We start from the raw sequence: 26,874 nt of genomic DNA, 5'->3' as shown, positions 1-26,874 counted from the left end.
AGCCCTAGCTCATGCCTCCCACTTAGTAAATTTTGTATCTGCTCAAAGAAGTCCTATGTTTTGCGTACAAAGAAAACCTTGACCAAAACTTGGCTGAAACCTTCTTAACGTAGATGTGAATCTCTTTCTCAGGCTCCCCTGTTCTCTCACCACCTTTCCCCCTCCCATCTCCTCTCTGCTCACCACCCTGTTTATCCCCTGGCCCATTCCTCTCTCCTACCCAGTGCTCCTACCCCATTTTCTTTATCCTTTCTTCCCTGACCTCTTCTGTCCATACTGTGGTCCTCTCTCCTCTCTCATTCTTCTCCTCCTTCCTCTTCTCTCTTCTCCTTCTTACCTATCCCCTTCTCACCCTTCCTTTCCCTCATTATCTTACTTTCTAGTCATTGTAGTACTCTTGTCACAAAGTGGCAGAAATAAAATTGCACTCTTATCTTTTTAGTTGAGAAATAGAGACTGGAGAATTTTAATGTTTTAAAACTACTTTTAATTCAGTGTGTGTGTATGTGTGTGTGCGTGTGTGTGTGTGTATGTGTGTGTGTGTGTGTGTGTGTGTGTGTGTACAAGTTACAGAACAGCTTGATGAAGCTGGTTCTTTTAACCATATTGATCCCAGGAATCTAAATCAGTTGGTTGAATTTGGTAACAAATGCCATCCCATGTTGAGACATCCCACCTATCCAAAATTCTAGACAATGTAAAACAAACTGTTTAAAGTAGCCAGAATTCCTTAGGGTGTCTCGGCAGTCAAATAGTCCCAGAACAGTTAATAACATGTCTTTTTTTTTTTGGTTCTTTTTTTCGGAGCTGGGGACCGAACCCAGGGCCTTGCGCTTCCTAGGTAAGCGCTCTACCACTGAGCTAAATCCCCAGCCCCAATATAACATGTCTTTTTAAACAGTGACTTAATATGCTGTGTGGAGATAAACAGGCTGCATACTAAACTCCAGTCAGAAATAAGAAGTATATAAATACCTCTCATATTTCCGACTTCCCATTGCTGTGGTATTTGTGTATTTATATCAGTCCATGTTCATTTGACCTGTGTAGTTAAAAGACAATGTGAAAACAGTTGAGTCAAGACTTGGGAAATTATCTCCGTGGCTCAGTGAGGTAAGAGGACTTGTCATTTGATGACTCAGCATTCAGCTTTCTCTAATTATATAGAAAATATAATTTTACAATTTGCTTGAATAAGAAGATAAGTTCATAAGTTACTTTTTCTTGCTATGATAAAAGAACAGGAGATAAGAGTCTTTACTTCAAAGTATCATTACAAACCTCTTACTTTAAAAAATATTTTTATTAAGTACATTTGATTATTTTTGTAATGCTTTTTTCTTTTCCAGACCTTAGTTCTCCCCACATTGGCCAAGAAGACTCCATCATGTTTATTGTTATGTATTTTTTATTTCACCACGTTGCCTTTAATAATTTCTCCACATTCAGTAACAACAGTATGTTCCAAATTAATCTTGTTCATTTTCTTCTTCCAGACCTGAAATCAGCAGTTTCCCAAGGAGTCCTGGATCCTTTTAATGGGTAATATATTTCTTTTAAACCACAGCCTGGTTAGCAAAAGTTTTCATTGTTTTTTGGTATTCATTGCTTCGAGGGTTTTAGTGGAATAAGTGAGAAAATATGTATTTTTTAAAAGTAAATATTATTCCTAAGCTCAGGCTGATATTCTCACCAACTCACACAAAGAACCCAGTGTTTCTACTTCCTTGATTTCTGTATTTTATTAAGTCCTTTCCATTTTTCTTGAAATAATTTGGTTCATGAAAACATTAAAAATTATATATATGAGACATATGTATATAAAATATATGTCTAAAACTGCCAATATTAGTATTTCCAGTGATAAAAACTCTGGTGAATCATTTAGAAGCCTTTGTGGTTTCCCATTTTATCCTCAGACTGTACAGTAAAAATGCTATGGTTTAAAGTCAATTGAAATGAAGCCTCCCTGTGCCTGCCCGTCCTGATGCAGCTAGTATCGTCATTTGTCTAAGGCTTTTTCAACTTTGGTTTGAAGATTGATCATGATATATGCTTTATGCTGCAGCTATTCATGGCTACCGTCAGAATGATAAGGTCCATTTGGCTTTGAAGAAGTCTTTTCCATCTCACATCTTCTTACAGCCCTGCATCCCTTATAGGTAATGTGGTGATTAAGTTTTAAGTCCATATTAAAGAGACACACTAATGATGTAGTAAATAGGTGATCATGGGCCAGAGAAACTCTCAGTGGGTCAGGGTTCTCAGTGCTGAGCTTGACAACTGGAGCTAAATTTTGGAACCAGAGTGGAGGAAGGAGAGAATCAACAAGTCACTCTGACTTCCACACCTGTTGTCACCTCAGATTCTCTGCCTGACCACAGACCCAGGAGTCAAAGAGCAGACCTTGGTGGACTGAACTCCCTGAACTGGCAAGACAATATATGTCAGGTTTTCTGTCACAGAGACAGGCAAAGTAATTAATACAGGTTTAAAATTTTCCAGGTGTCAGGAATGTGGCAGTCACCAATGTTTTAATTGTTTATCTGTGTGTGTGTGTGTGTGTGTGTGTGTGTGTGTGTGTGTGCGTGCGTGAGTGTGCATGTGTATGTGTATGTCTCTGTGCATATGTGCACAAGCACATGTGTGGGCATGCATGTGTCACAGAATGCTTGTAGAAGTCAGAGAACAACCTGTGAGACTTGGTTTCTCCTCTTATCTCAGGGATTGAACTGAGGCCATCAAGCTCAGCAAAAAAAAAAAAAAAAAAAAAAAAAAAAAAAAAAAAAAGAGAAAGAGAGAGAAAAAGGAAAAAAAGGTGTTTTATTCCACTGAGCCATCTTGCCAGTCTTAAATAATAATTTTAAATGATTCATAAAATCATAAAATGCCACATGTTAATTAGTACCATGTGATGCTTCAACATATACAATATGTTTAAGCTAAATTAACCATAGAGTTATCCTCAAATATTTATATTTTCTTTATGGCAAAATACTCAATGAATATATAATATTATTAAAGCATTAAATTCAACAGATAAATAGATATAAATATTTATGTATTGCATAAAACATATCACTAGTAAAACTTGTGTCTTTAATAGCTCTTAAGGCATCAAAACACATCTGAAAAGCCAGGACTTTGGTGTCAGTCAGTTTCGGTTTAAATTGTAATTTCATCAACTCCTTTCATGGGTAGATTTGGACTAATAGCACTGTTTTCCCTCCGGGTCTTTGATAGTTGAGAGATTGTGCCAAAGACAACATCTGACTCAGACTAAGCACATAATAGATATTGATTTATATCTCTATTCTGTTCTACAATTCTGCAACATAAAAACTTTTCACTTGGGATCCATATGACCATATACCAGGTGTAGCCATTTTGCATGAACTGTTGAACAAAATGCATGCTTATAGCAAAGGAAAAAGGACTAAGCAGTTTGTCATTAGAGAGCCACATAGGCAGAGTACCTCCTCGTTTATCTTGTTTCCCTCTGCAGAGATGTTTCCTCTGTTCCCTCTCTTAACAACCTCTACTCTGCTCAGCACTCAAATGCAAAACAGATCTTGCCCTACAGGAAACTATAACTTTGGGGTCAGGCTAATAAGAAACTTATTAACAGAAGCAGTGCTTCCACCAATCTTTTATATACTCAATTTGAGAAAAAGCAAGACAAAAGCAGCCACACACAAGGGTGCAGTGGATATCACACAATGTCGCCCACCATACTAAAGCCCTAACCAATTACATTTTCAAAACATGTGTAGTCACAGGTTGAGTGTCGGAAGACCATATCAACTCAGAAGAGATAAATTTCATTGTAAGGTCCCATCATCATTCATAGCTAGTGAGTCATGGTTCTTCTCCTTCATGTGAAGTCAAATGTTTGGTCCATTTCTCAATAACTTGTTATCCGTTATTTGTCTCTGTATCATCATGGCAAGAAATAAATACTCTGTTCAGAACATATTGTTCTGGATAATATTCACTGTAGACTTGATTAGAATTAAAATGACATAGGAGACATAATCTTGGATGTGTCTAGGAAAGTGTTTCCAGGCAGTTTTAATTGAATGTGGATCAGTCCATCTCACGAACTAGGATCCCAGAATGAATATAAAAGAGAAAGGTAAAGGCCAGATGGGTACTACATTCATCTTCTCTTCATACTTGACGTGGAAGCAACATGGCAAGCTGCCTCATGTTCCTGTGATTATGCTGTCCTTCCATTAAGAACCTGTATCCCATCTTAAATCAATAAAATTATTTTTCCCTTAGATTGTTTCTGTCAAATATTTTATTGCCACAATGGAAAACTAATGCTTCGTTAAATGATTTAATATCATAATTCTGTCAAGGAACATTTTAACACTTATCTTGGCTATGCTATACCTTTAAGACCTTCATGATGTTTCAAGTATCAAGGGTTTCCAAAACTATAGAAAAAGTCATAAAATCAGTCATTATCTCCGCTACTTGAAATGTATTGAAAATATTATAATATTAAAAACTAGTGGATTACATACAGTGAAAATTAATTCTCCTAGTAAAATACTGCTTATACTTATTTATAAGAAAATATTATTTTAGACTTTTACAGATGGAAAAAGTGAATTAAAACATTTTAATCTAATGGTCCAGTTGTATATCCTGACTAATTCACTTACTTACTACCTGTCTTTGTGAAGTATATTACCCCAAACTTCTATTCATATCTGAGTTACTAGAAGCATTTTCAATGTATCAGAGAAAGCTATAAAATCACACCTGAACTCTTCAATGAGTCTTATGTACCAGACTGTCTTCCTGGGTTTAGGAGCCTTTCCTTTTTAAATTATTTTTTAACTTAAATTTAAATATATTTTGATCATATTCTTCCCATCCCACGAGTTCTTCCAAAATCTCTCCCCATCCCTATTTATCCAACGTTCAATTCTTTATCAATAGACAAACAAAACTCAGTAGAAATACAAAATATTCACAAACCAAAACACATATTAAATCATACCCAAAAAGAAACACATCAACCTGTAATGTTAGTTAAAAATAAAAGTGCGCGCGCGCACACACACACACACACACACACACACACACACACACATACACACACACACACACACAAACTTTGGAATTCATTGTATGTTTGTCAACTTCTCGTGAACATGTGGCCTCTCTTGCAGTGGTTGATATCTCAGTGTCACACTGTTAGAGAAAACTAAATTTCCCTCTCCCACAATGTATAATCAACCATTCAGTTAATAACTTTTACCCTGGTAGCTGGGATTCTTTCACTCATCATTTATTCACTCACTCATCCATTCATTCATTCATTTGTTCAGCTTTAAAATATAACAAAATAAAATATAAAATAATACAAAAACTACCACATCGAAGTTGGATAAGACAATCTAACAGAAGGAAGAGAGTCCAAGAGAAGGTACAAGAATCAGAGACTCACTCATTTGCACAATCAGGAATCTTATAACACTAATCTAAATGCTATAATATATACAGAAGACCTAGAGCAGACCTCAGAAGCCCTGCACATGCTGCTTTGGTATGTGTGAGATCATATGAGCTTTGCTAGTGTATGTTGATGTCATTATGCAGGAGAAGGCAGGTACAGGATAGAATGAGGCCCTGTCATTGGACGAGAAGGAAGGATGGGTGGGAGAATGGTTTGAGAAAGACAGAAGAGGCTGGAGCGAGGAGGAAGCAGCTGAGAGAACATGGCAGCAGATGTTAAGATTCCCCTCTGTGCATATTACAGGTGGTTATGACTATTCTTAAAGGACGGCTGTGTCCAGGATTTTGTGTTGTCTAGATGGGCAAATTATATCTTATCAATTGGATCAGAGAACATTGTGTGATGTGTTCTTTCATGTGGCGACTTGATTGAGTTCAAGAGAGTTTATGATAGCAGGATGCACCAGGCTGGCATGGGATAATGGGATAAGTATGCCTGGCATGGTGGAAACCAGCCAAGAGAGCTGTGATTGAGGGTGGGGCAGCCTGACAGGGTCAGAAGGTACTTTGTGGCAATATGGAGCCGCTGAGATAAAGATAAATTAGCGCTAGTTCCAATGGCTGGCTGGATCTGGAACTAACTAGAACACAATCACCAGGGTATGAGTGTATGGGGATGGTTCCGCCACTTTTTATTTATTTACGGCAACATGCTGCTGTTTATTTAGAGGGCCTTATTTTATCAACATACTCAATGGTTCTTATATTCTTTCTGCCTCCTCTTCCTCAGGATTCACTAGGCTCTGAGGAGAGGAACGTGATGTAAGCATTCCTTTTAGCACTCAGTGTTCCAATCCTCTTCTCTCTCTCTCTCCCTCTCTCCCTCTCTCTCTCCCTCTCTGAGTAATGTCTTGCCATGGGTCTCTAGATGTATTCCCATCTGCTCCAGAAGAAAGTTTCTCTGATGATAGCTAAATAAAACATACCAGAAGTAATTTTGCCACTACAATTTTTTTCTAGTTTTAGAGAATTATTTTGTTTTAGCCTCGGACCCTAGGTTATCTGGTCTCAAATTCTTGGTCACCCAAGCAGTGTTGGGTTCATTTCATGGAGCAGGCCTTAAGTCAGATCAGTTATTGCTTTGTGCCACTAAGCTTTGTGCCACTATTGTTCTAGCATAGCTTGTAGAGAGTCACCATTGTAGATAAAGGGTTTCTGGCTGGCTTGGCATTACATTTTTCTTTTGAGAAGGGGTGAGATGTTCCTATTCCAACATAGGAGGGAACTTTCTATATAAGCACCTGCTTCCTCAACTCCCATTTTATCCTCCTATTTAAGAACCCAAGTCAATAACTATTCTGCTTTCCCTTTTTAATGAAATGTCTCTTCCCTCTAGTCCATCATTCCTTACATACCCTCTGATTCAATCAATTATAGCGTAGTTATTGTTTATGTCACAGCTAATATACACATATAATCCCTCTATTAATCCTACTGATCCATGAACATGGTAGATCTTCTCATATTCTGATAAATAATTCAATTCCTTTCTCTGAAACCTTGAAATTTTTTTCTTTATTAACTTGAGTATTTCTTATTTACATTTCGATTGTTACTCCCTTTGCCGGTTTTGGGACCAACATCCCCCTAAACCCTCCCCCTCCCCTTCTCTCTGGGTGTTCCCCTCCCCATCCTCCCCCCATTACCGCCCTCCCTCCAACAATCACATTCACTGGGGGTTCAGTATTAGCAGAACCAAGGGCTTCCCCTTCCACTGGTGTTCTTACTAGGCTATTCATTGCTACCTATGCGGTTGGAGCCCAGGGTGAGTTCATGCATAGTCTTTGGGAAGTGGCTTAGTCCCTGGAAGCTCTGATTGCTTGGCATTGTTGTTCATATGGGGTCTGGAGCGCCTTCAAAGCTCTTCCAGTCCTTTCTCTGATTCCTTCAATGGGGGTACCGTTCTCAGTTCAGTGGTTTGCTGCTGGCATTCGACTATGTATTTGCTGTGTTCTGGCTGTGTCTGTCAGGAGAGATCTACATCCGGTTCCTACTGGCCTGCACTACTTTGCTTCATCCATCTTGTCTAATTGGGTGGCTGTATATGTATGGGCCACAGGTGGGGCAGGCTCTGAATGGGTGTTCCATCTGCCTCTGTTTTTAACTTTGCCTCTCTATTCCCTGCCAAGGGTATTCTTGTTCCCCTTTTGAAGAAGGAGTGAAGCATTCACATTGTGATCATCCATCTGGAGTTTCATATGTTCTGTGCATCTAGGGTAATTCAAGCATTTGGGCTACTATCCCCTTATCAATGAGTGCATACCATGTGTGTTTTTCTGTGATTGGGTTACCTCACTCAGGATGATATTTTCCAGTTCCCTCCATTTGCCTATGAATTTCATAAAGTCATTGTTTTTGATAGTTGAGTAATATTCCATTGTGTAGATGTACCACATTTTCTGTATCCATTCCTCTGTTGAAGGGCAACTGGGTTCTTTCCAGCTTCTGACTATTATAAATAAGGCTGCTATGAACATAGTGGACCATGTGTCTTTGTTATATGTTGGGGCATCTTTTGGGTATATGCCCAAGAGAGGTATAGCTGGGTCCTCAGGTAGTTCAATGTCCAATTTTCTGAGGAACCTGCAGACTTATTTCCAGAATGGTTGTAGCTGTCTGCAATCCCACCAACAATGGAGGAGTGTTCCTCTTTCTCTACATCCTCGCCAGCATTTGCTGTCACCTGACTTTTTGATCTTAGCCAGTTTCACTGGTGTGAGATGAAATCTCAGGGATGTTTTGATTTGCATTTCCCTTATGACTAAAGATGTTGAACATTACTTTAGGTGTTTCTCAGCCATTCGGCATTCCTCAGCTGTGAATTGTTTGTTTAGCTCTGAACCCCATTTTTTTTTCTTTTCTTTTTCTTTTTTTTTTTTATTAACTTGAGTATTTCTTATATACATTTCGAGTGTTATTCCCTTTCCCGGTTTCCGGGCAAACATCCCCCTCCCCCTCCCCTTCCTTATGGGTGTTCCCCTCCCAACCCTCCCCCCATTGCCGCCCTCCCCCCATAGACTAGTTCACTGGGGGTTCAGTCTTAGCAGGACCCAGGGCTTCCCCTTCCACTGGTGCTCTTACTAGGATATTCATTGCTACCTATGGGGTCAGAGTCCAGGGTCAGTCCATGTATAGTCTTTAGGTAGTGGCTTAGTCCCTGGAAGCTCTGGTTGCTTGACATTCTTGTACTTTTGGGGTCTCGAGCCCCTTCAAGCTCTTCCAGTTTTTTCTCTGATTCCTTCAATAGGGGACCTATTCTCAGTTCAATGGTTTGCTGCTGGCATTCGCCTCTGTATTTGCTGTATTCTGGCTGTGTCTCTCAGGAGCGATCTACATCCGGCTCCTGTCGGTCTGCACTTCTTTGCTTCATCCATCTTGTCTAATTGGGTGGCTGTATATGTATGGGCCACATGTGGGGCAGGCTCTGAATGGGTGTTCCTTCAGTCTCTGTTTTAATCTTTGCCTCTCCCTTCCCTGCCAAGGGTATTCTTTTTCCTCATTTAAAGAAGGAGTGAAGCATTCACATTATGATCATCCGTCTTGAGTTTCGTTTGTTCTAGGGATCTAGGGTAATTCAAGCATTTGGGCTAATAGTCACTTATCAATGAGTGCATACCATGTATGTCTTTCTGTGATTGGGTTAGCTCACTCAGGATGATATTTTCCAGTTCCAACCATTTGCTTACGAATTTCATAAACTCGTTGTTTTTGATAGTTGAGTAATATTCCATTGTATAGATGTACCACATTCTCTGTATCCATTCCTCTGTTGAAGGGCATCTGGGTTCTTTCCATTTTCTGGCTATTATAAATAAGGCGCGATGAACATAGTGGAGCACATGTCTCTTTTATATGTTGAGGCATCTTTTGGGTATATGCCCAAAAGAGGTATAGCTGGATCCTCAGGCAGTTCAATGTCCAATTTTCTGAGGAACCTCCAGACTGATTTCCAGAATGGTTTTACCAGTCTGCAATCCCACCAACAATGGAGGAGTGTTCCTCTTTCTCCACATCCTCGCCAGCATCTGCTGTCACCTGAGTTTTTGATCTTAGCCAATCGCACTGGTGTGAGGTGAAATCTCAGGGTTGTTTTGATTTGCATTTCCCTTATGACTAAAGATGTTGAACATTTCTTTAGGTGTTTCTCAGCCATTCGGCATTCCTCAGCTGTGAATTCTTTGTTTAGCTCTGAACCCCATTTTTAATAGGGTTATTTGTTTCCCTGCGGTCTAACATCTTGAGTTCTTTGTATATTTTGGATATAAGGCCTCTATCTGTTCTAGGATTGGTAAAGATCTTTTCCCAATCTGTTGGTTGCCGTTTTGTCCTAACCACAGTGTCCTTTGCCTTACAGAAGCTTTGCAGTTTTATGAGATCCCATTTGTCGATTCTTGATCTTAGAGCATAAGCCATTGGTGTTTTGTTCAGGAAATTTTTTCCAGTGCCCATGTGTTCCAGATGTTTCCCTAGTTTTTCTTCTATTAGTTTGAGTGTGTCTGGTTTGATGTGGAGGTCCTTGATATACTTGGACTTAAGCTTTGTACACGGTGATAAGCATGGATCGATCTGCATTCTTCTACATGTTGCCCTCCAGTTGAACCAGCACCATATGCTGAAAATGCTATCTTTTTTCCATTGGATGGTTTTGGCTCCTTTGTCAAAAATCAAGTGACCATAGGTGTGTGGGTTCATTTCTGGGTCTTCAATTCTATTCCATTGGTCTATCCGTCTGTCTCTGTACCAATACCATGCAGTTTTTATCACTATTGCTCTGTAATACTGCTTGAGTTCAGGGATAGTGATTCCCCCTGAAGTCCTTTTATTGTTGAGGATAGCTTTAGCTATCCTGGGTTTTTTGTTATTCCAGATGAATTTGCAAATTGTTCTGTCTAACTCTTTGAAGAATTGGATTGGTATTTTGATGGGGATTGCATTGAATCTGTAGATTGCTTTTGGTAAAATGGCCATTTTTACTATATTAATCCTGCCAATCCATGAGCATGGGAGATCTTTCCATCTTCTGAGGTCTTCTTCAATTTCTTTCCTCAGTGTCTTGAAGTTCTTATTGTACAGATCTTTTACTTGCTTGGTTAAAGTCACACCGAGGTACTTAATATTATTTGGGTCTATTATGAAGGGTGTCGTTTCCCTAATTTCTTTCTCAGCTTGTTTCTCTTTTGTATAGAGGAAGGCAACTGATTTATTTGAGTTAATTTTATACCCAGCCGCTTTGCTGAAGTTGTTTATCAGCTTTAGTAGTTCTCTGGTGGAACTTTTGGGATTACTTAAATATACTATCATGTCATCTGCAAATAGTGATATTTTGACCTCTTCTTTTCTGATCTGTATCCCTTTGATCAACTTTTGTTGTCTGATTGCTCTGGCTAGAACTTCAAGAACTATATTGAATAAGTAGGGAGAGAGTGGGCAGCCTTGTCTAGTCCCTGATTTTAGTGGGATTGCTTCAAGTTTCTCTCCATTTAGTTTAATGTTAGCAATTGGTTTGCTGTATATGGCTTTTACTATGTTTAGGTATGGGCCTTGAATTCCTATTCTTTCCAGGACTTTTATCATGAAGGGGTGTTGAATTTTGTCAAATGCTTTCTCAGCATCTAATGAAATGATCATGTGGTTCTGTTCTTTCAGTTTGTTTATATAATGGATCACGTTGATGGTTTTCCGTATATTAAACCATCCCTGCATGCCTGGGATGAAGCCTACTTGATCATGGTGGATGATTGTTTTGATGTGCTCTTGAATTCGGTTTGCCAGAATTTTATTGAGTATTTTTGCGTCGATATTCATAAGGGAAATTGGTCTGAAGTTCTCTTTCTTTGTTGTGTCTTTGTGTGGTTTAGGTATAAGAGTAATTGTGGCTTCGTAGAAGGAATTCGGTAGGGCTCCATCTGTTTCAATTTTGTGGAATAGTTTGGATAATATTGGTATGAGGTCTTCTATGAAGGTTTGATAGAATTCTGCACTAAACCCGTCTGGACCTGGGCTCTTTTTGGTTGGGAGACCTTTAATGACTGCTTCTATTTCCTTAGGAGTTATGGGGTTGTTTAACTGGTTTATCTGTTCCCGATTTAACTTCGATACCTGGTATCTGTCTAGGAAATTTTCCATTTCCTGAAGATTTTCAAATTTTGTTGAATATAGGTTTTTATAGTAAGATCTGATGATTTTTTGAATTTCCTCTGAATCTGTAGTTATGTCTCCCTTTTCATTTCTGATTTTGTAAATTTGGACGCACTCTCTGTGTCCTCACGTTAGTCTGGCTAAGGGTTTATCTATCTTGTTGATTTTCTCAAAGAACCAACTTCTGGTTCTGTTGATTCTTTCTATGGTCCTTTTTGTTTCTACTTGATTGATTTCAGCTCTGAATTTGATTATTTCCTGCCTTCTACTCCTCCTGGGTGTATTTGCTTCTTTTTGTTCTAGAGCTTTTAGGTGTGCTGTCAAGCTGCTGACATATGCTCTTTCCTGTTTCTTTCTGCAGGCACTCAGCGCTATGAGTTTTCCTCTTAGCACAGCTTTCATTGTGTCCCATAAGTTTGAGTATGTTGTATCTTCATTTTCATTAAATTCTAAAAAGTTTTTAATTTCTTTCTTTATTTCTTCCTTGACCAGGTTATCATTGAGTAGAGCATTGTTCAATTTCCACGTATATGTGGGCATTCTTCCCTTATTGTTATTGAAGACCAGTTTTAGGCCGTGGTGGTCCGATAGCACGCATGGGATTATTTCTATCTTTCTGTACCTGTTGAGGCCCGTTTTTTGACCAATTATATGGTCAATTTTGGAGAAAGTACCATGAGGAGCTGAGAAGAAGGTATATCCTTTTGCTTTAGGATAGAATGTTCTATAAATATCCGTTAAGTCCATTTGGCTCATGACTTCTCTTAGTCTGTCGACATCACTGTTTAATTTCTGTTTCCATGATCTGTCCATTGATGAGAGTGGGGTGTTGAAATCTCCCACTATTATTGTGTGAGGTGCAATGTGTGTTTTGAGCTTTAGTAAGGTTTCTTTTACGTATGTAGGTGCCCTTGTATTTGGGGCATAGATATTTAGGATTGAGAGTTCATCTTGGTGGATTTTTTCTTTGATGAATATGAAGTGTCCTTCCTTATCTTTTTTGATGACTTTTAGTTGGAAATTGATTTTATTTGATATTAGAATGGCTACTCCAGCTTGCTTCTTCTGACCATTTGCTTGGAAAGTTGTTTTCCAGCCTTTCACTCTGAGGTAGTGTCTGTCTTTGTCTCTGAGGTGTGTTTCCTGTAGGCAGCAGAATGCAGGGTCCTCGTTGCGTATCCAGTTCGTTAATCTATGTCTTTTTATTGGGGAGTTGAGGCCATTGATATTGAGAGATATTAAGGAATAGTGATTATTGTTTCCCTTTATATTCATATTTGGATGTGAGGTTATGTTTGTGTGCTTTCATTCTCTTTGTTTTGTTGCCAAGACGATTAGTTTCTTGCTTCTTCTAGGGTATAGCTTGCCTCCTTATGTTGGGCTTTACCATTTATTATCCTTTGTCGTGCTGGATTTGTAGAAAGATATTGTGTAAATTTGGTTTTGTCATGGAATATCTTGGTTTCTCCATCAATGTTAATTGAGAGTTTTGCTGGATACAGTAACCTGGGCTGGCATTTGTGTTCTCTTAGGGTCTGTATGACATCAGTCCAGGATCTTCTGGCCTTCATAGTTTCTGGCGAGAAGTCTGGTGTGATTCTGATAGGTCTCCCTTTATATGTTACTTGACCTTTTTCCCTTACTGCTTTTAATATTCTTTCTTTATTTTGTGCGTTTGGTGTTTTGACAATTATGTGACGGGAGGTGTTTCTTTTCTGGTCCAATCTATTTGGAGTTCTGTAGGCTTCTTGTATATCTATGGGTATCTCTTTTTTTAGGTTAGGGAAGTTTTCTTCTATGATTTTGTTGAAGATATTTACTGGTCCTTTGAGCTGGGAGTCTTCACTCTCTTCTATACCTATTATCCTTAGGTTTGATCTTCTCATTGAGTCCTGGATTTCCTGTATGTTTTGGACCAGTAGCTTTTTCCACTTTACATTATCTTTGACAGTTGAGTCAATGATTTCTATGGAATCTTCTGCTCCTGAGATTCTCTCTTCCATCTCTTGTATTCTGTTGGTGAAGCTTGTATCTACAGCTCCTTTGTCTCTTCTTTTGGTTTTCTATATCCAGGGTTGTTTCCATGTGTTCTTTCTTGATTGCTTCTATTTCCATTTTTAATACCTTCAACTGTTTGATTGTGTTTTCCTGGAATTCTTTCAGGGATTTTTGCGATTCCTCTCTGTAGGCTTCTACTTGTTTATTAATGTTTTCCTGTGTTTCCCTAAGTGTGTTCATGTCTTTCTTGAAGTCCTCCAGCATCATGATCAAATATGATTTTGAAACTAGATCTTGCTTTTCTGGTGTGTTTGGATATTCATGTTTGTTTTGGTGGGAGAATTGGGCTCCGATGATGGCATGTAGTCTTGGTTTCTGTTGCTTGGGTTCCTGTGCTTGCCTCTCGCCATCAGATTATCTCTAGTGTTACTTTGTTCTGCTATTTCTGACAGTGGCTAGACTGTCCTATAAGCCTGTGTGTCAGGAGTGCTGTAGACCTGTTTTCCTCTCTTTCAGTCAGTTCTTGGGACAGAGTGTTCTGCTTTCGGGCGTGTAGTTTTTCCTCTCTACAGGTCTTCAGCTGTTCCTGTGGGCCTGTGTCTTGAGTTCACCAGGCAGCTTTCTTGCAGCAGAAAAGTTGGTCTTACCTGTGGTCCCGAGGCTCAGGTTCGCTCGTGGGGTGCTGCCCAGGGGCTCTCTGCAGCAGCAGCAACCAGGAAGACCTGTGCCGCCCCTTCCGGGAGCTTCAGTGCACCAGGGTTCCAGATGGTCTTTGGCTTTTTCCTCTGGCGTCCGAGATGTGCGAGCAGGGAGCAGTCTCTTCTTGTTTCCCAGGCTTGTCTGCCTCTCTGAAGGTTTAGCTCTCCCTCCCACGGGATTTGGGTGCAGAGAACTGTTTATCCGGTCTGTTTCTTTCAGGTTCCGGCAGTGTCTCAGGCCGGTGTCCTGCCGCTCCTGGGCCCTCCCCCACGGGAGCCCAGAGGCCTTATACAGTTTCCTCTTGGGCCAGGGATGTGGGCAGGGGTGAGCAGTGTTGGTGGTCTCTTCCGCTCTGCAGCCTCAGGAGTGCCCACCTGACCAGGCGGTTGGGTCTCTCTCTCACCGGGTCTGGGAGCAGAGAGCTGCTGCGGGCCGGGATCCGCGGGTGTGGGACTTCCGGTAAACACAGAACGTGCCTGGTCCTAGAGAAATTCTGCTTCCGTGTGTCCCAAGCTCACCAGGCAGCTTTCTTGCAGCAGAAAATTTGGTCTTACCTGTGGTCCCGAGGCTCAGGTTCGCTCGTGGGGTGCTGCCCAGGGGCTCTCTGCAGAGGCAGCTGAACCCCATTTTTAATAGGGGTATTTGTCTCCCTGCTGTCTAACTTCTTGAGTTCTTTGCATATTTTGGATATAAGCCCTCTATCTGTTGTAGGATTCGTAAAGATCTTTTCCCAATCTATTGGTTGCCGTTTTCTCCTAACCACAGTGTCCTTTGCCTTACAGTAGCTTTGCAGTTTTATGAGATCCCATTTGTCGTTTCTTGATCTTAGAGCATAAGTCATTGGTTTGTTGTTGAGGAAATTTTCTTCAGTGCCCATGTGTTCGAGATGCTTTTCTTCCATTAGTTTGAGTGTATCTGGTTTGATGTGGAGGTCCTTGATCCACTTGGACTTAAGCTTTGTAAAGGGTGATAAGCATGGATCGATTTGCATTCTTCTACATGTTGACCTCCAGTTGAACCAGCACCATTTGCTGAAAATGCTATCTTTTTTCCATTGGATGATTTTGGCTCCTTTGTCAAAAATCAAGTGACCATAGGTGTATAGGTTCATTTCTGGGCCTTCAATTTTATTCCATTGGTCTATCTGTCTCTCTCTGTATCAATACCATGCAGTTTTTATCACTATTGCTCTGTATACTGTTAGAGTTCAGGGATAGTGATTCCCCCTGAAGTCCTTTTATTGTTGGGGATAGTTTTAGATATCTTGGGATTTTTGTTATTCCAGATGAATTTGCAAATTGTTCTGTCTAACTCTTTGAAGAATTTGATTGGTATTTTGATGGGGATTGCATTGAATCTGTAGATCGCTTTTGGTAAAATGGCCATTTTTACTATATTAATCCTGCCAATCCATGAGCATGGGAGATCTTTCCATCCTCTGAGGTCTTCTTCAATTTCTTTCTTCAGAGTCTTGAAGTTCTTTTGTATAGATCTTTTACTTGCTCGGCTAAAGTCACACCAAGGTACTTTATATTTTTGGGGTCTATTATGAAGGGTGTCATTTCCCTAATTTCTTTCTCGGCTTGTTTCTCTTTTGTGTAGAGGAAGGCTACTGATTTATTTGGGTTAGTTTTATACCCAGTCACTTTGCTGAAGTTGTTTATCAGCTTTAGTAGTTCTCTGGTGGAACTTTTGGGATCACTAAAATATACTATCATATCATCTGCAAATAATGATATTTTGACTTCTTCTTTTCCAGTCTGTATCCCCTTGATTTCCTTTTGTTGTCTGATTGCTCTGACTAGAACTTCAAGAACTATATTGAATGAGTAGGGAGAGAGTGGGCAGCCTTGTTTAGTCCCTGATTTTAGTGGCATTGCTTCAAGCTTCTCTCCATTTAGTTTAATGTTAGCAATTGGTTTGCTGTATATAGCTTTTACTATGTTTAGGTATGGGCCTTGAATTCCTATTCTTTCCAGGACTTTTATCATGAAGGGGTGTTGAATTTTGTCAAATGCTTTCTCAGCATCTAATGAAATGATCATGTGGTTTTGTTCTTTCACTTTGTTTATTTAATGGATCACGTTGATGGTTTTCCGTATATTAAACCATCCCTGCATGCCTGGGATGAAGCCTACTTGATCATGGTGGATGATTATTTTGATGTGCTCTTGGATTCAGTTTGCCAGAATTTTATTGAGTATTTTTGTGTCGATATTCATAAGGGAAATTGGTCTGAAGTTCTCTTTCTTTGTTAGGTCTTTGTGTGGTTTAGGTATAAAAGTAATTGTGGCTTCATAGAAGGAATTCATAGTGCTCCATCTGTCACAATTTTGTGGAATAGTTTGGAAAGTATTGGTATGAGGTCTTCTATGAAGGTCTGATAGAATTCTGCACTAAACCCATCTGTACCTGGGCTCTTTTTGGTTGGGAGACCTTTAATGACTGCTTCTATTTCCTTAGGAGTTATGGGGTTGTTTAACTGGTTTATCTGTTCCTGATTTAACTTCGGTACCTGGTATCTGTCTAGGAAATTTTCCATTTCCTGCAGATTTTCAAGTTTTTTTGAATATAGGCTTTTATAATAAGACCTGATGATTTTTTGAATTTCCTATGAATCTGTAGTTATGTCTCCCTTTTCATTTCTGATTTTGTTAATTTGGACACACTCTCTGTGTCCTCACGTTAGTCTGGCTAAGGGTTTATATATCTTGTTGATTTTCTCAAAGAATCAACTTTTGGTTCTGTTGATTCTTTCTATGGTCCTTTTTGTTTCTACTTGATTGATTTCAGCTCTGAGTTTGATTATTTCCTGCCTTCTACTCCTCCTGGGTGTATTTGCTTCTTTTTGTTCTAGAGCTTTTAGGTGTGCTGTCAAGCTGCTGACATATGCTCTTTCCTGTTTCTTTCTGCAAAACCTTGAAATTTTTATCATTCAAGTCTTTTGCTTGCTTGGTTAGAGGTACCCCAAAGCCTTTTCTCATTTTCATCGAGCCACATCACAGGGTAGTGCCAGCCAGTCTCTGCCTAATATACTCAGTAATATTTAGTTAAATCTTTGTAAAGGCAGAGGTAATATTTTTTAAGGACAAAGTTGGATAAATCTAAACTAGGATTTTAAAAGCATGCATTAATGTCTAATTAATGTCTATTCTCTTTATTCCCTCCCATATCTTCATGACAAACTTTCCTTCAACAGAAACTATATACTGCCATGAACAAAGGTACTCAGAATTATGTTGGTCAATTTTCAACTTCTTCTTAGAAGAGATACTCATATCAAGAGCTCAGCATGAAGTTGGAAATCTGAGCAATGTTCTGTTAGCAGAGCATGTTAGAAGCTTGTTTCCCTCACTTCTAACTATGCTACACACGTCTCTCACTCAGAACTTTCTGAATATGATGATATCTTCACTTAAATCTGAAAATGACTATTACAGCTTACAACAAAACTTGAGTCTACCACCTTTGCTGTCTTCCAGATAAGAGTGTCCAAGTTCATTCTGTAAAACTCTATATGGACAACACAATTTGCATCAGCACCACAGTCCATCCTACAAGTGTTACTTACCGTCACTCACGTTGATTTCAGTGTATGTTGAGTACAGTGATGTAAGTTTAGCAGACTCTAGTGTATTCTTGCCACCTGTCAGCAATAAGTGCTTCATCAGAAGAATCATGGGGATAATGAATTTGGCCCCGTATCAAAGAACATGTAAGACAGTGTCTGTTTCCCTTTCAATCTAATGCTCCTTGAGCCGTTGCTTTCTAAAGTTGGGGTATCTTTGTTCTCATTTTTCATAGTCATAGAAATAATTATTAACATACTATAACATAAACTATATTTTCTTTCTCATAGAAATAATTATTAACATACTGTAACATAAACTATATTGTCTTTCCACCTATCCAACAGTGTAGCAAATGAAACCCCAAGACATCAAATTGCTTTTGTGCTGAGGGGGTGAGGGTGGAGGTATTTTAAGTAACAAACGAGGCAAAGGGAGAGTGAATATCTTTGGCCATGTGGTAAGTCTAGATAAAGTCAGGGTATGTTCCTCTTAAAGGAGTGTGGCAAAGGCTCCAGTGGTTGTGTCAAATGTTGAGCATTCCAACATTTTGGGAAGGATTATGTAAAAAGCTGTCCTCTGCCTTACTTTCTGGGAAATCCTGATCCTGCCAGAGAACCTCTCATTTGAGGTTGTCCTCAGTCAGCCCACAAGTACTGCCTCATTCATTTTACCCACTTGGTACCTAAGTCATGTGATGCAAAACATCTTAGAGAAGCATTTCTTGTTTTATTATTTCATTTTATTTGCTACCCTTCTGAAATAAAGGGCCATTGCAGGAGGGATTTGATCATTTTCCTGATCTTATTTCCATGCATTATTTCCACAATTTGGGCTCTAGATATATGGGAAGCGTAGGTGAGCTAGGAAATATAGAGGACATTCGGAGACATGGGACTGAACCCCTGCCCTCGAGAAGCCTAGAAACTTCTCATGTCCTATTAGATATTAACTGTGGATGGCAGAGTGATGAGACCAGACAAATCCACCTGCTAGTAGGTGGGGTTTGAGACTCATCTTACAGGCACTCCCTTCAAGAACTTTCATCATACTGAGTCATAACCAAATTATAGTAGTTGAAGGATCTTTGATCAAGGGTCAGAGACTGAAGCATTATAAACTAAGAAATTCAAAGTACCATTCTGAGAAAATATGATCAGAAAGTATGAGAATTAGAAAAACATTTCTAAAAACTAATTTGCTTTTTAAGTTATCCTTTGAAAATTCCATATATGTATATGATGTATTTTGATCATATTTACCCTGACTCCTTACAGCTACTTCCATGCTCCCTACTACCTATTCCTACCAACTTCATCACTTCTGTTGGTAGGTTTATAGCCAACTGAGTCTAATTAGTGCGTAGATATAGGGCCATTCACTGGAGCATGGGCAACCTACTAGAGCCCAAACTCCTAAAGAAAACTGACTTTCCTCCCTTACCAACTCCCTCCCCCCATCAAGAGTTCTTCAGCTAGATGTGGGGGCTTTGTGAAACTTTCCAGAATCTATGGTGGAATGTTGACTTGAACTTGTGCAGGTTTTGTGCAGACAGTCAGAGCTGTTAGAAGTTCAGGAGCATAATGACCCTGTCACGTCTGGAAGACACTCTCTTACAGTATGTCTCCCCTTTCTCAACTTCAGACACCTCTGCTGGCACTGCACCATAGTCATCTGTCCTGGGTTTGGAGCTGGTCTCACATTAGGTCCTGTGTTCACCAATTTTGTCCTTCTCTCCTTGTATCCAGTCTGAATCTGCCAATCCAGTGTAAGATGATCACTGTCAGAAAAGTCCCTGTGAGGACTTTTGTAAAAATATTCCCTACTTCCCTGATTAAGAGAGTTGAATGTGAAACAAGGGGATATGAATCTCTGACAAGCTCCAAGTGATAGTGCCAGCATCCTCTTGGGACCTCTTGAGAATTATTGAAGTAGATAGATAGAAAATTGAATCTTATGTATATCCAAAAACTAGACTCAAAAGCAAGGACATAAATCAGATCTGATACATTTGTAAGAATATGAGAGATAGAGAAAGGAATCACAGTTTGATAACATCTAGCATATAACAGGTGGCTGTTATTATTTAGTGAGTCATATTATTTCTGTAGGTTAGGTATAATTGTGTTACTAATAGTCTCATTTTAATTATTAGAAAATGGAAGCTTAGACAACTCACACAGATTTCTAGATGTCAACCAGCTGAATTTGGATTCTAGTTTCTCTAACTCCAGAATAAACTTCTGGTGACTCAGGCTAAGGCCTTTGAGAGTATCCTGCTGGGGCAAGGGTGTCTTAGATTTGCATGTTCAGAAATGACCTTTTTCCCTCCAGTGAACCTAGAATAATCAATGTGGGCAGACTGTCTATTATTTCTATTTACTCTACCATAATCTAGTGTGGGAAGACTATCTCAACCTAGATAAACTTGCAATCTGCGGCTTTGGAAGTCACGCTACCCCCAGTTTTCAACTTCCAGATCTGTGAAGGAGAAGACTTAAATGTGCTTAAACTTTTCTTCCACTGTAAACATTTATGCATTAAATTTGAGAGAAGCAACTCACATTCACAAAGAATTGCCAAGGACTTAGAATCATCACTCTGTGTATCCTATAAGCTATAACCCACCAGGATTAGAAACTGCCAGAAACTGTAGCCATAATAAAATGAATAATATTGTTTTAGTGAAAAATGACATCAGTTTAAAGTCTTCAGTATTCTTTAAAGCAGTAAAGATGAAGTGAGATGGTTCTGGATATGAGGCCCCCAGATCTGTGAAAGATAGATCTTTTTACTCATTACATTTCTGTTCTGTCCTCTAGAGATATTGTACATCAAACAAAATCCAGTGTTTCCTTACCTTAAGGTTAAAGCCAGGGAGATACTGTTGTCCTGTCATAAGAAACCCCACATGCATACATACCTAGAAACTTGTCTGCTTCTCTTGGTCATGACCTGGATCATTTAAAAGCTGGTATTTTCCTGTACCTTGTTGCCAACTTCATTGGTGACACTATGTCTGGAAACTGCAGGCAATATGTATAGACAACAAGGAGACTTTGTATAAAGATTCAGACTTTTCCTTCCCAGCAGGCTAGCGAGGACAGCACAGGAAGTGTGTCTTGCATGCATCATGTTTATGAAGTGACCACTCATTGTAAAAACAGATTTACAATGAGTGTAATGTGTGTGGTTGAGGTCTGGCAACCATCATGATGTTAATCACAAATAAAACTAAAAGGGAAGACCATAAATTTAAAAACTAAATATGACTTCAAATAACAACGTTTCCCATTGAAAAGGCTCAGATATTTTTCCTTTTTCCTTTCTGTACAACTTTAATATTTACATTTTTATTTTTTATATAGCAGTGTTTTGCATGCATTTAAGTATGTGTAGCACATTTGTGACTGGCGGCTGGAAAACCCAGAAGAATGTATTTGATAATCCAGATTTGAGTTAAAGATGCTTTATGGATTCTAGGAACCAAATCCAGGTCTTCTGCAAGACCAGCAAGTGCTCTTCATGGCTAAGGCATATCTCCATCCAAATTTTATCTTTAAAATATATTTGTATTTAATCTTTGAGAATTCCATACATGCATTTAATATATTTTGATTTTGTTTACCTCCAACTTTTATTTTAATCTTTTAACAATTAAATCTAGGAGATAATGCCATACTAGGCAAGTGAGCTAGATATTTGATTTTCATTTATATGATATAATTTAAATTTTTCATCTATTCTTTGTGTGTGTACACGTGTGTGTGTGTACACATACGTGTGTGTGCACATGTACATGCGTGTGCATAAATGCACATGTTTGTGTGTGTTTATTTGTAATATATAGTACACCCATGTATATTATAGAAGTATACTCATCATGATTTTGTAGGAAGTGTGTGAATATATGTCTCTGTGTATGCATACATGTGGATATATTTTCCAGGTCTCAAATGTACAGTGTACTTCTTATTATAATCAATGTTTTCTTAGTGATATTGTGTTATTAGACAGTCTAATGCTCCATATACAACATAGTAGAAAGAGGTTACAAATACTGAATGCATTGGAGCTCACCAGTATCTGTAAGCATTCCAAGTACACATTTGCAATAAAATACTTCAGTAATCTATGCTGTGTAGAGCACATTTGTGTGACACTTTATAATAAAATGTGTGTAAAACATACCCCAGGGATTCCAAAGTGACACCTACATATAATACAGCCTCAGTGACCATATGTATTTTACAGTTCACACAACTCTCCAAAATGCTATTCTGGATACACTTGTTCACCAGGACCACCCAGGCATGGCAAGATCAACAACAGAACCAGTAAAATCTAAACCCGATAACCCCAATAACTGGAGCACAAAAGACCTCTGCAATGCAGAGGATGAAATGATCAACTCAACCAAGATCGAGGGTGGAAAATGATCCAAAGGAAGGAATATTCAAACTAATGTTCAGGTATGAAATTTTGTCTGTTTGAGAAATGGTAAACAAAGACCAATTTGTCCTTTCCTCTCATTTATGTGAAGACAAAGAATGAATAAAATCTCATGCAGGACTTTAAAAATAACATAAAGCATGATTTCCAAATGTTTCCCTTCCTGTCATACGAAGAAGAGGCAGCTTTAACATCTGGCAAACACAGATGCTTTACTCCTCACACTTCTGGATTGACTTCAGTATCACACAGCAGGTAGCGTGGTTCCCTCTTTAAAGAAAGTAAGGACACCCGCGGATCCCGGCCCGCAGCAGCTCTCTGCTCCCAGACCCGGTGAGAGAGAGACCCAACCGCCTGGTCAGGTGGGCACTCCTGAGGCTGCAGAGCGGAAGAGACCACAAACACTGCTCACCCCTGCCCACATCCCTGGCCCAAGAGGAAACTGTATAAGGCCTCTGGGCTCCCGTGGGGGAGGGCCCAGGAGCAGCAGGACTTCTGCGCCTGAGACACCGCCGGAACCTGAAAGAAACAGACCGGATAAACAGTTCTCTGCACCCAAATCCCGTGGGAGGGAGAGCTAAACCTTCAGAGAGGCAGACAAGCCTGGGAAACCAGAAGAGACTGCTCCCTGCACACACATCTCGGACGCCAGAGGAAAAAGCCAAAGACCATCTGGAACCCTGGTGCACTGAAGCTCCCGGAAGGGGCGGCACAGGTCTTCCTGGTTGCTGCCGCTGCAGAGAGCCCCTGGGCAGCACCCCACGAGCGAACCTGAGCCTCGGGACCACAGGTAAGACCAAATTTTCTGCTGCAAGAAAGCTGCCTGGTGAACTCAAGACACAGGCCCACAAGAACAGCTGAAGACCTGTAGAGAGGAAAAACTACACGCCGGAAAGCAGAACACACTGTCCCCATAACTGACTGAAAGAGAGGAAAACAGGTCTACAGCACTCCTGACACACAGGCTTATAGGTCAGTCTAGCCACTGTCAGAAATAGCAGAACAAAGTAACACTAGAGATAATCTGATGGCGAGAGGCAAGCGCAGGAACCCAAGCAACAGAAACCAAGACTGCATGCCATCATCGGAGCCCAATTCTCCCGCCAAAACAAACATGGAATATCCAAACACACCAGAAAAGCAAGATCTAGTTTCAAAATCATATTTGATCATGATGCTGGAGGACTTCAAGAAAGACATGAACACACTTAGGGAAACACAGGAAATCATTAATAAACAAGTAGAGGCCTACAGAGAGGAATGGCAAAAATCCCTGAAAGAATTCCAGGAAAACACAATCAAACAGATGAAGGAATTAAAAATGGAAATAGAAGCAATCAAGAAAGAACACATGGAAACAACCCTGGATATAGAAAACCAAAAGAAGAGACAAGGAGCTGTAGATACAAGCTTCACCAACAGAATACAAGAGATGGAAGAGAGAATCTCAGGAGCAGAAGATTCCATAGAAATCATTGACTCAACTGTCAAAGATAATGTAAAGCGGAAAAAGCTACTGGTCCAAAACATACAGGAAATCCAGGACTCAATGAGAAGATCAAACCTAAGGATAATAGGTATAGAAGAGAGTGAAGACTCCCAGCTCAAAGGACCAGTAAATATCTTCAACAAAATCATAGAAGAAAACTTCCCTAACCTAAAAAAAGAGATACCCATAGGCATACAAGAAGCCTACAGAACTCCAAATAGATTGGACCAGAAAAGAAACACCTCCCGTCACATAATTGTCAAAACACCAAACGCACAAAATAAAGAAAGAATATTAAAAGCAGTAAGGGAAAAAGGTCAAGTAACATATAAAGGGAGACCTATCAGAATCACACCAGACTTCTCGCCAGAAACTATGAAGGCCAGAAGATCCTGGACTGATGTCATACAGACCCTAAGAGAACACAAATGCCAGCCCAGGTTACTGTATCCAGCAAAACTCTCAATTAACATTGATGGAGAAACCAAGATATTCCATGACAAAACCAAATTTACACAATATCTTTCTACAAATCCAGCACTACAAAGGATAATAAATGGTAAAGCCCAACATAAGGAGGCAAGCTATACCCTAGAAGAAGCAAGAAACTAATCGTCTTGGCAACAAAACAAAGAGAATGAAAGCACACAAACATAACCTCACATCCAAATATGAATATAAAGGGAAACAATAATCACTATTCCTTAATATCTCTCAATATCAATGGCCTCAACTCCCCAATAAAAAGACATAGATTAACAAACTGGATACGCAACGAGGACCCTGCATTCTGCTGCCTACAGGAAACACACCTCAGAGACAAAGACAGACACTACCTCAGAGTGAAAGGCTGGAAAACAACTTTCCAAGCAAATGGTCAGAAGAAGCAAGCTGGAGTAGCCATTCTAATATCAAATAAAATCAATTTCCAACTAAAAGTCATCAAAAAAGATAAGGAAGGACACTTCATATTCATCAAAGGAAAAATCCACCAAGATGAACTCTCAATCCTAAATATCTATGCCCCAAATACAAGGGCACCTACATACGTAAAAGAAACCTTACTAAAGCTCAAAACACACATTGCACCTCACACAATAATAGTGGGAGATTTCAACACCCCACTCTCATCAATGGACAGATCATGGAAACAGAAATTAAACAGTGATGTCGACAGACTAAGAGAAGTCATGAGCCAAATGGACTTAACGGATATTTATAGAACATTCTATCCTAAAGCAAAAGGATATACCTTCTTCTCAGCTCCTCATGGTACTTTCTCCAAAATTGACCATATAATTGGTCAAAAAACGGGCCTCAACAGGTACAGAAAGATAGAAATAATCCCATGCGTGCTATCGGACCACCACGGCCTAAAACTGGTCTTCAATAACAATAAGGGAAGAATGCCCACATATACGTGGAAATTGAACAATGCTCTACTCAATGATAACCTGGTCAAGGAAGAAATAAAGAAAGAAATTAAAAACTTTTTAGAATTTAATGAAAATGAAGATACAACATACTCAAACTTATGGGACACAATGAAAGCTGTGCTAAGAGGAAAACTCATAGCGCTGAGTGCCTGCAGAAAGAAACAGGAAAGAGCATATGTCAGCAGCTTGACAGCACACCTAAAAGCTCTAGAACAAAAAGAAGCAAATACACCCAGGAGGAGTAGAAGGCAGGAAATAATCAAACTCAGAGCTGAAATCAACCAAGTAGAAACAAAAAGGACCATAGAAAGAATCAACAGGACCAAAAGTTGGTTCTTTGAGAAAATCAACAAGATAGATAAACCCTTAGCCAGACTAACGAGAGGACACAGAGAGTGCGTCCAAATTAACAAAATCAGAAATGAAAAGGGAGACATAACTACAGATTCAGAGGAAATTCAAAAAATCATCAGATCTTACTATAAAAACCTATATTCAACAAAATTTGAAAATCTTCAGGAAATGGACTATTTCCTAGACAGATACCAGGTATCAAATTTAAATCAGGAACAGATAAACCAGTTAAACAACCCCATAACTCCTAAGGAAATAGAAGCAGTCATTAAAGGTCTCCCAACCAAAAAGAGCCCAGGTCCAGATGGGTTTAGTGCAGAATTCTATCAAACCTGCATAGAAGACCTCATACCAATATTATCCAAACTATTCCACAAAATTGAAACAGATGGAGCCCTACCGAATTCCTTCTACGAATCTACAATTACTCTTATACCTAAACCACACAAAGACACAACAAAGAAAGAGAACTTCAGACCAATTTCCCTTATGAATATCGACGCAAAAATACTCAATAAAATTCTGGCAAACCGAATTCAAGAGCAGATCAAAACAATCATCCACCATGATCAAGTAGGCTTCATCCCAGGCATGCAGGGATGGTTTAATATACGGAAAACCATCAACGTGATCCATTATATAAACAAACTGAAAGAACAGAACCACATGATCATTTCATTAGATGCTGAGAAAGCATTTGACAAAATTCAACACCCCTTCATGATAAAAGTCCTGGAAAGAATAGGAATTCAAGGCCCATACCTAAACATAGTAAAAGCCATATACAGCAAACCAGTTGCTAACATTAAACTAAATGGAGAGAAACTTGAAGCAATCCCACTAAAATCAAGGACTAGACAAGGCTGCCCACTCTCTCCCTACTTATTCAATATAGTTCTTGAAGTTCTAGCCAGAGCAATCAGACAACAAAAGGAGATCAAAGGGATACAGATCGGAAAAGAAGAGGTCAAAATATCACTATTTGCAGATGATATGATAGTATATTTAAGTGATCCCAAAAGTTCCACCAGAGAACTACTAAAGCTGATAAACAACTTCAGCAAAGTGGCTGGGTATAAAATTAACTCAAATAAATCAGTTGCCTTCCTCTATACAAAAGAGAAACAAGCCGAGAAAGAAATTAGGGAAACGACACCCTTCATAATAGACCCAAATAATATAAAGTACCTCGGTGTGACTTTAACCA

The 26,874-nt window shown here is 39.4% G+C and overlaps 1 protein-coding gene across 2 annotated transcripts in view; it reads left to right on the top strand.

Moving 5' to 3' along the window:
• Positions 1 to 24,154, top strand: part of LOC147996270 (uncharacterized) — a 250,959-nt gene extending 226,805 nt beyond the window's left edge. Inside the window, exons 9-10 of one of the 2 annotated variants that reach the window (XM_087640451.1) lie at positions 1,497 to 1,542; positions 22,191 to 24,154. In XM_087640451.1, the coding sequence (XP_087496577.1) occupies positions 1,497 to 1,542; positions 22,191 to 22,284 (140 nt within the window). In that variant the 3' untranslated portion in view covers positions 22,285 to 24,154. The remainder of the gene's footprint in view (positions 1 to 1,496; positions 1,543 to 22,190) is intronic. The other variant, XM_087640453.1, reaches the window with a different exon arrangement.
• The last annotated feature ends 2,720 nt before the right edge of the window (positions 24,155 to 26,874 follow it).

Source organism: Rattus norvegicus, chromosome 2 (assembly GCF_021556685.1).
Source record: "Rattus norvegicus strain SHRSP/BbbUtx chromosome 2, alternate assembly SHRSP_T2T, whole genome shotgun sequence".
Lineage (NCBI taxonomy): Eukaryota > Metazoa > Chordata > Mammalia > Rodentia > Muridae > Rattus > Rattus norvegicus.
Note: the sequence above shows the minus strand (reverse complement) of the source record. Positions and strands in the feature narration are given on the sequence as shown.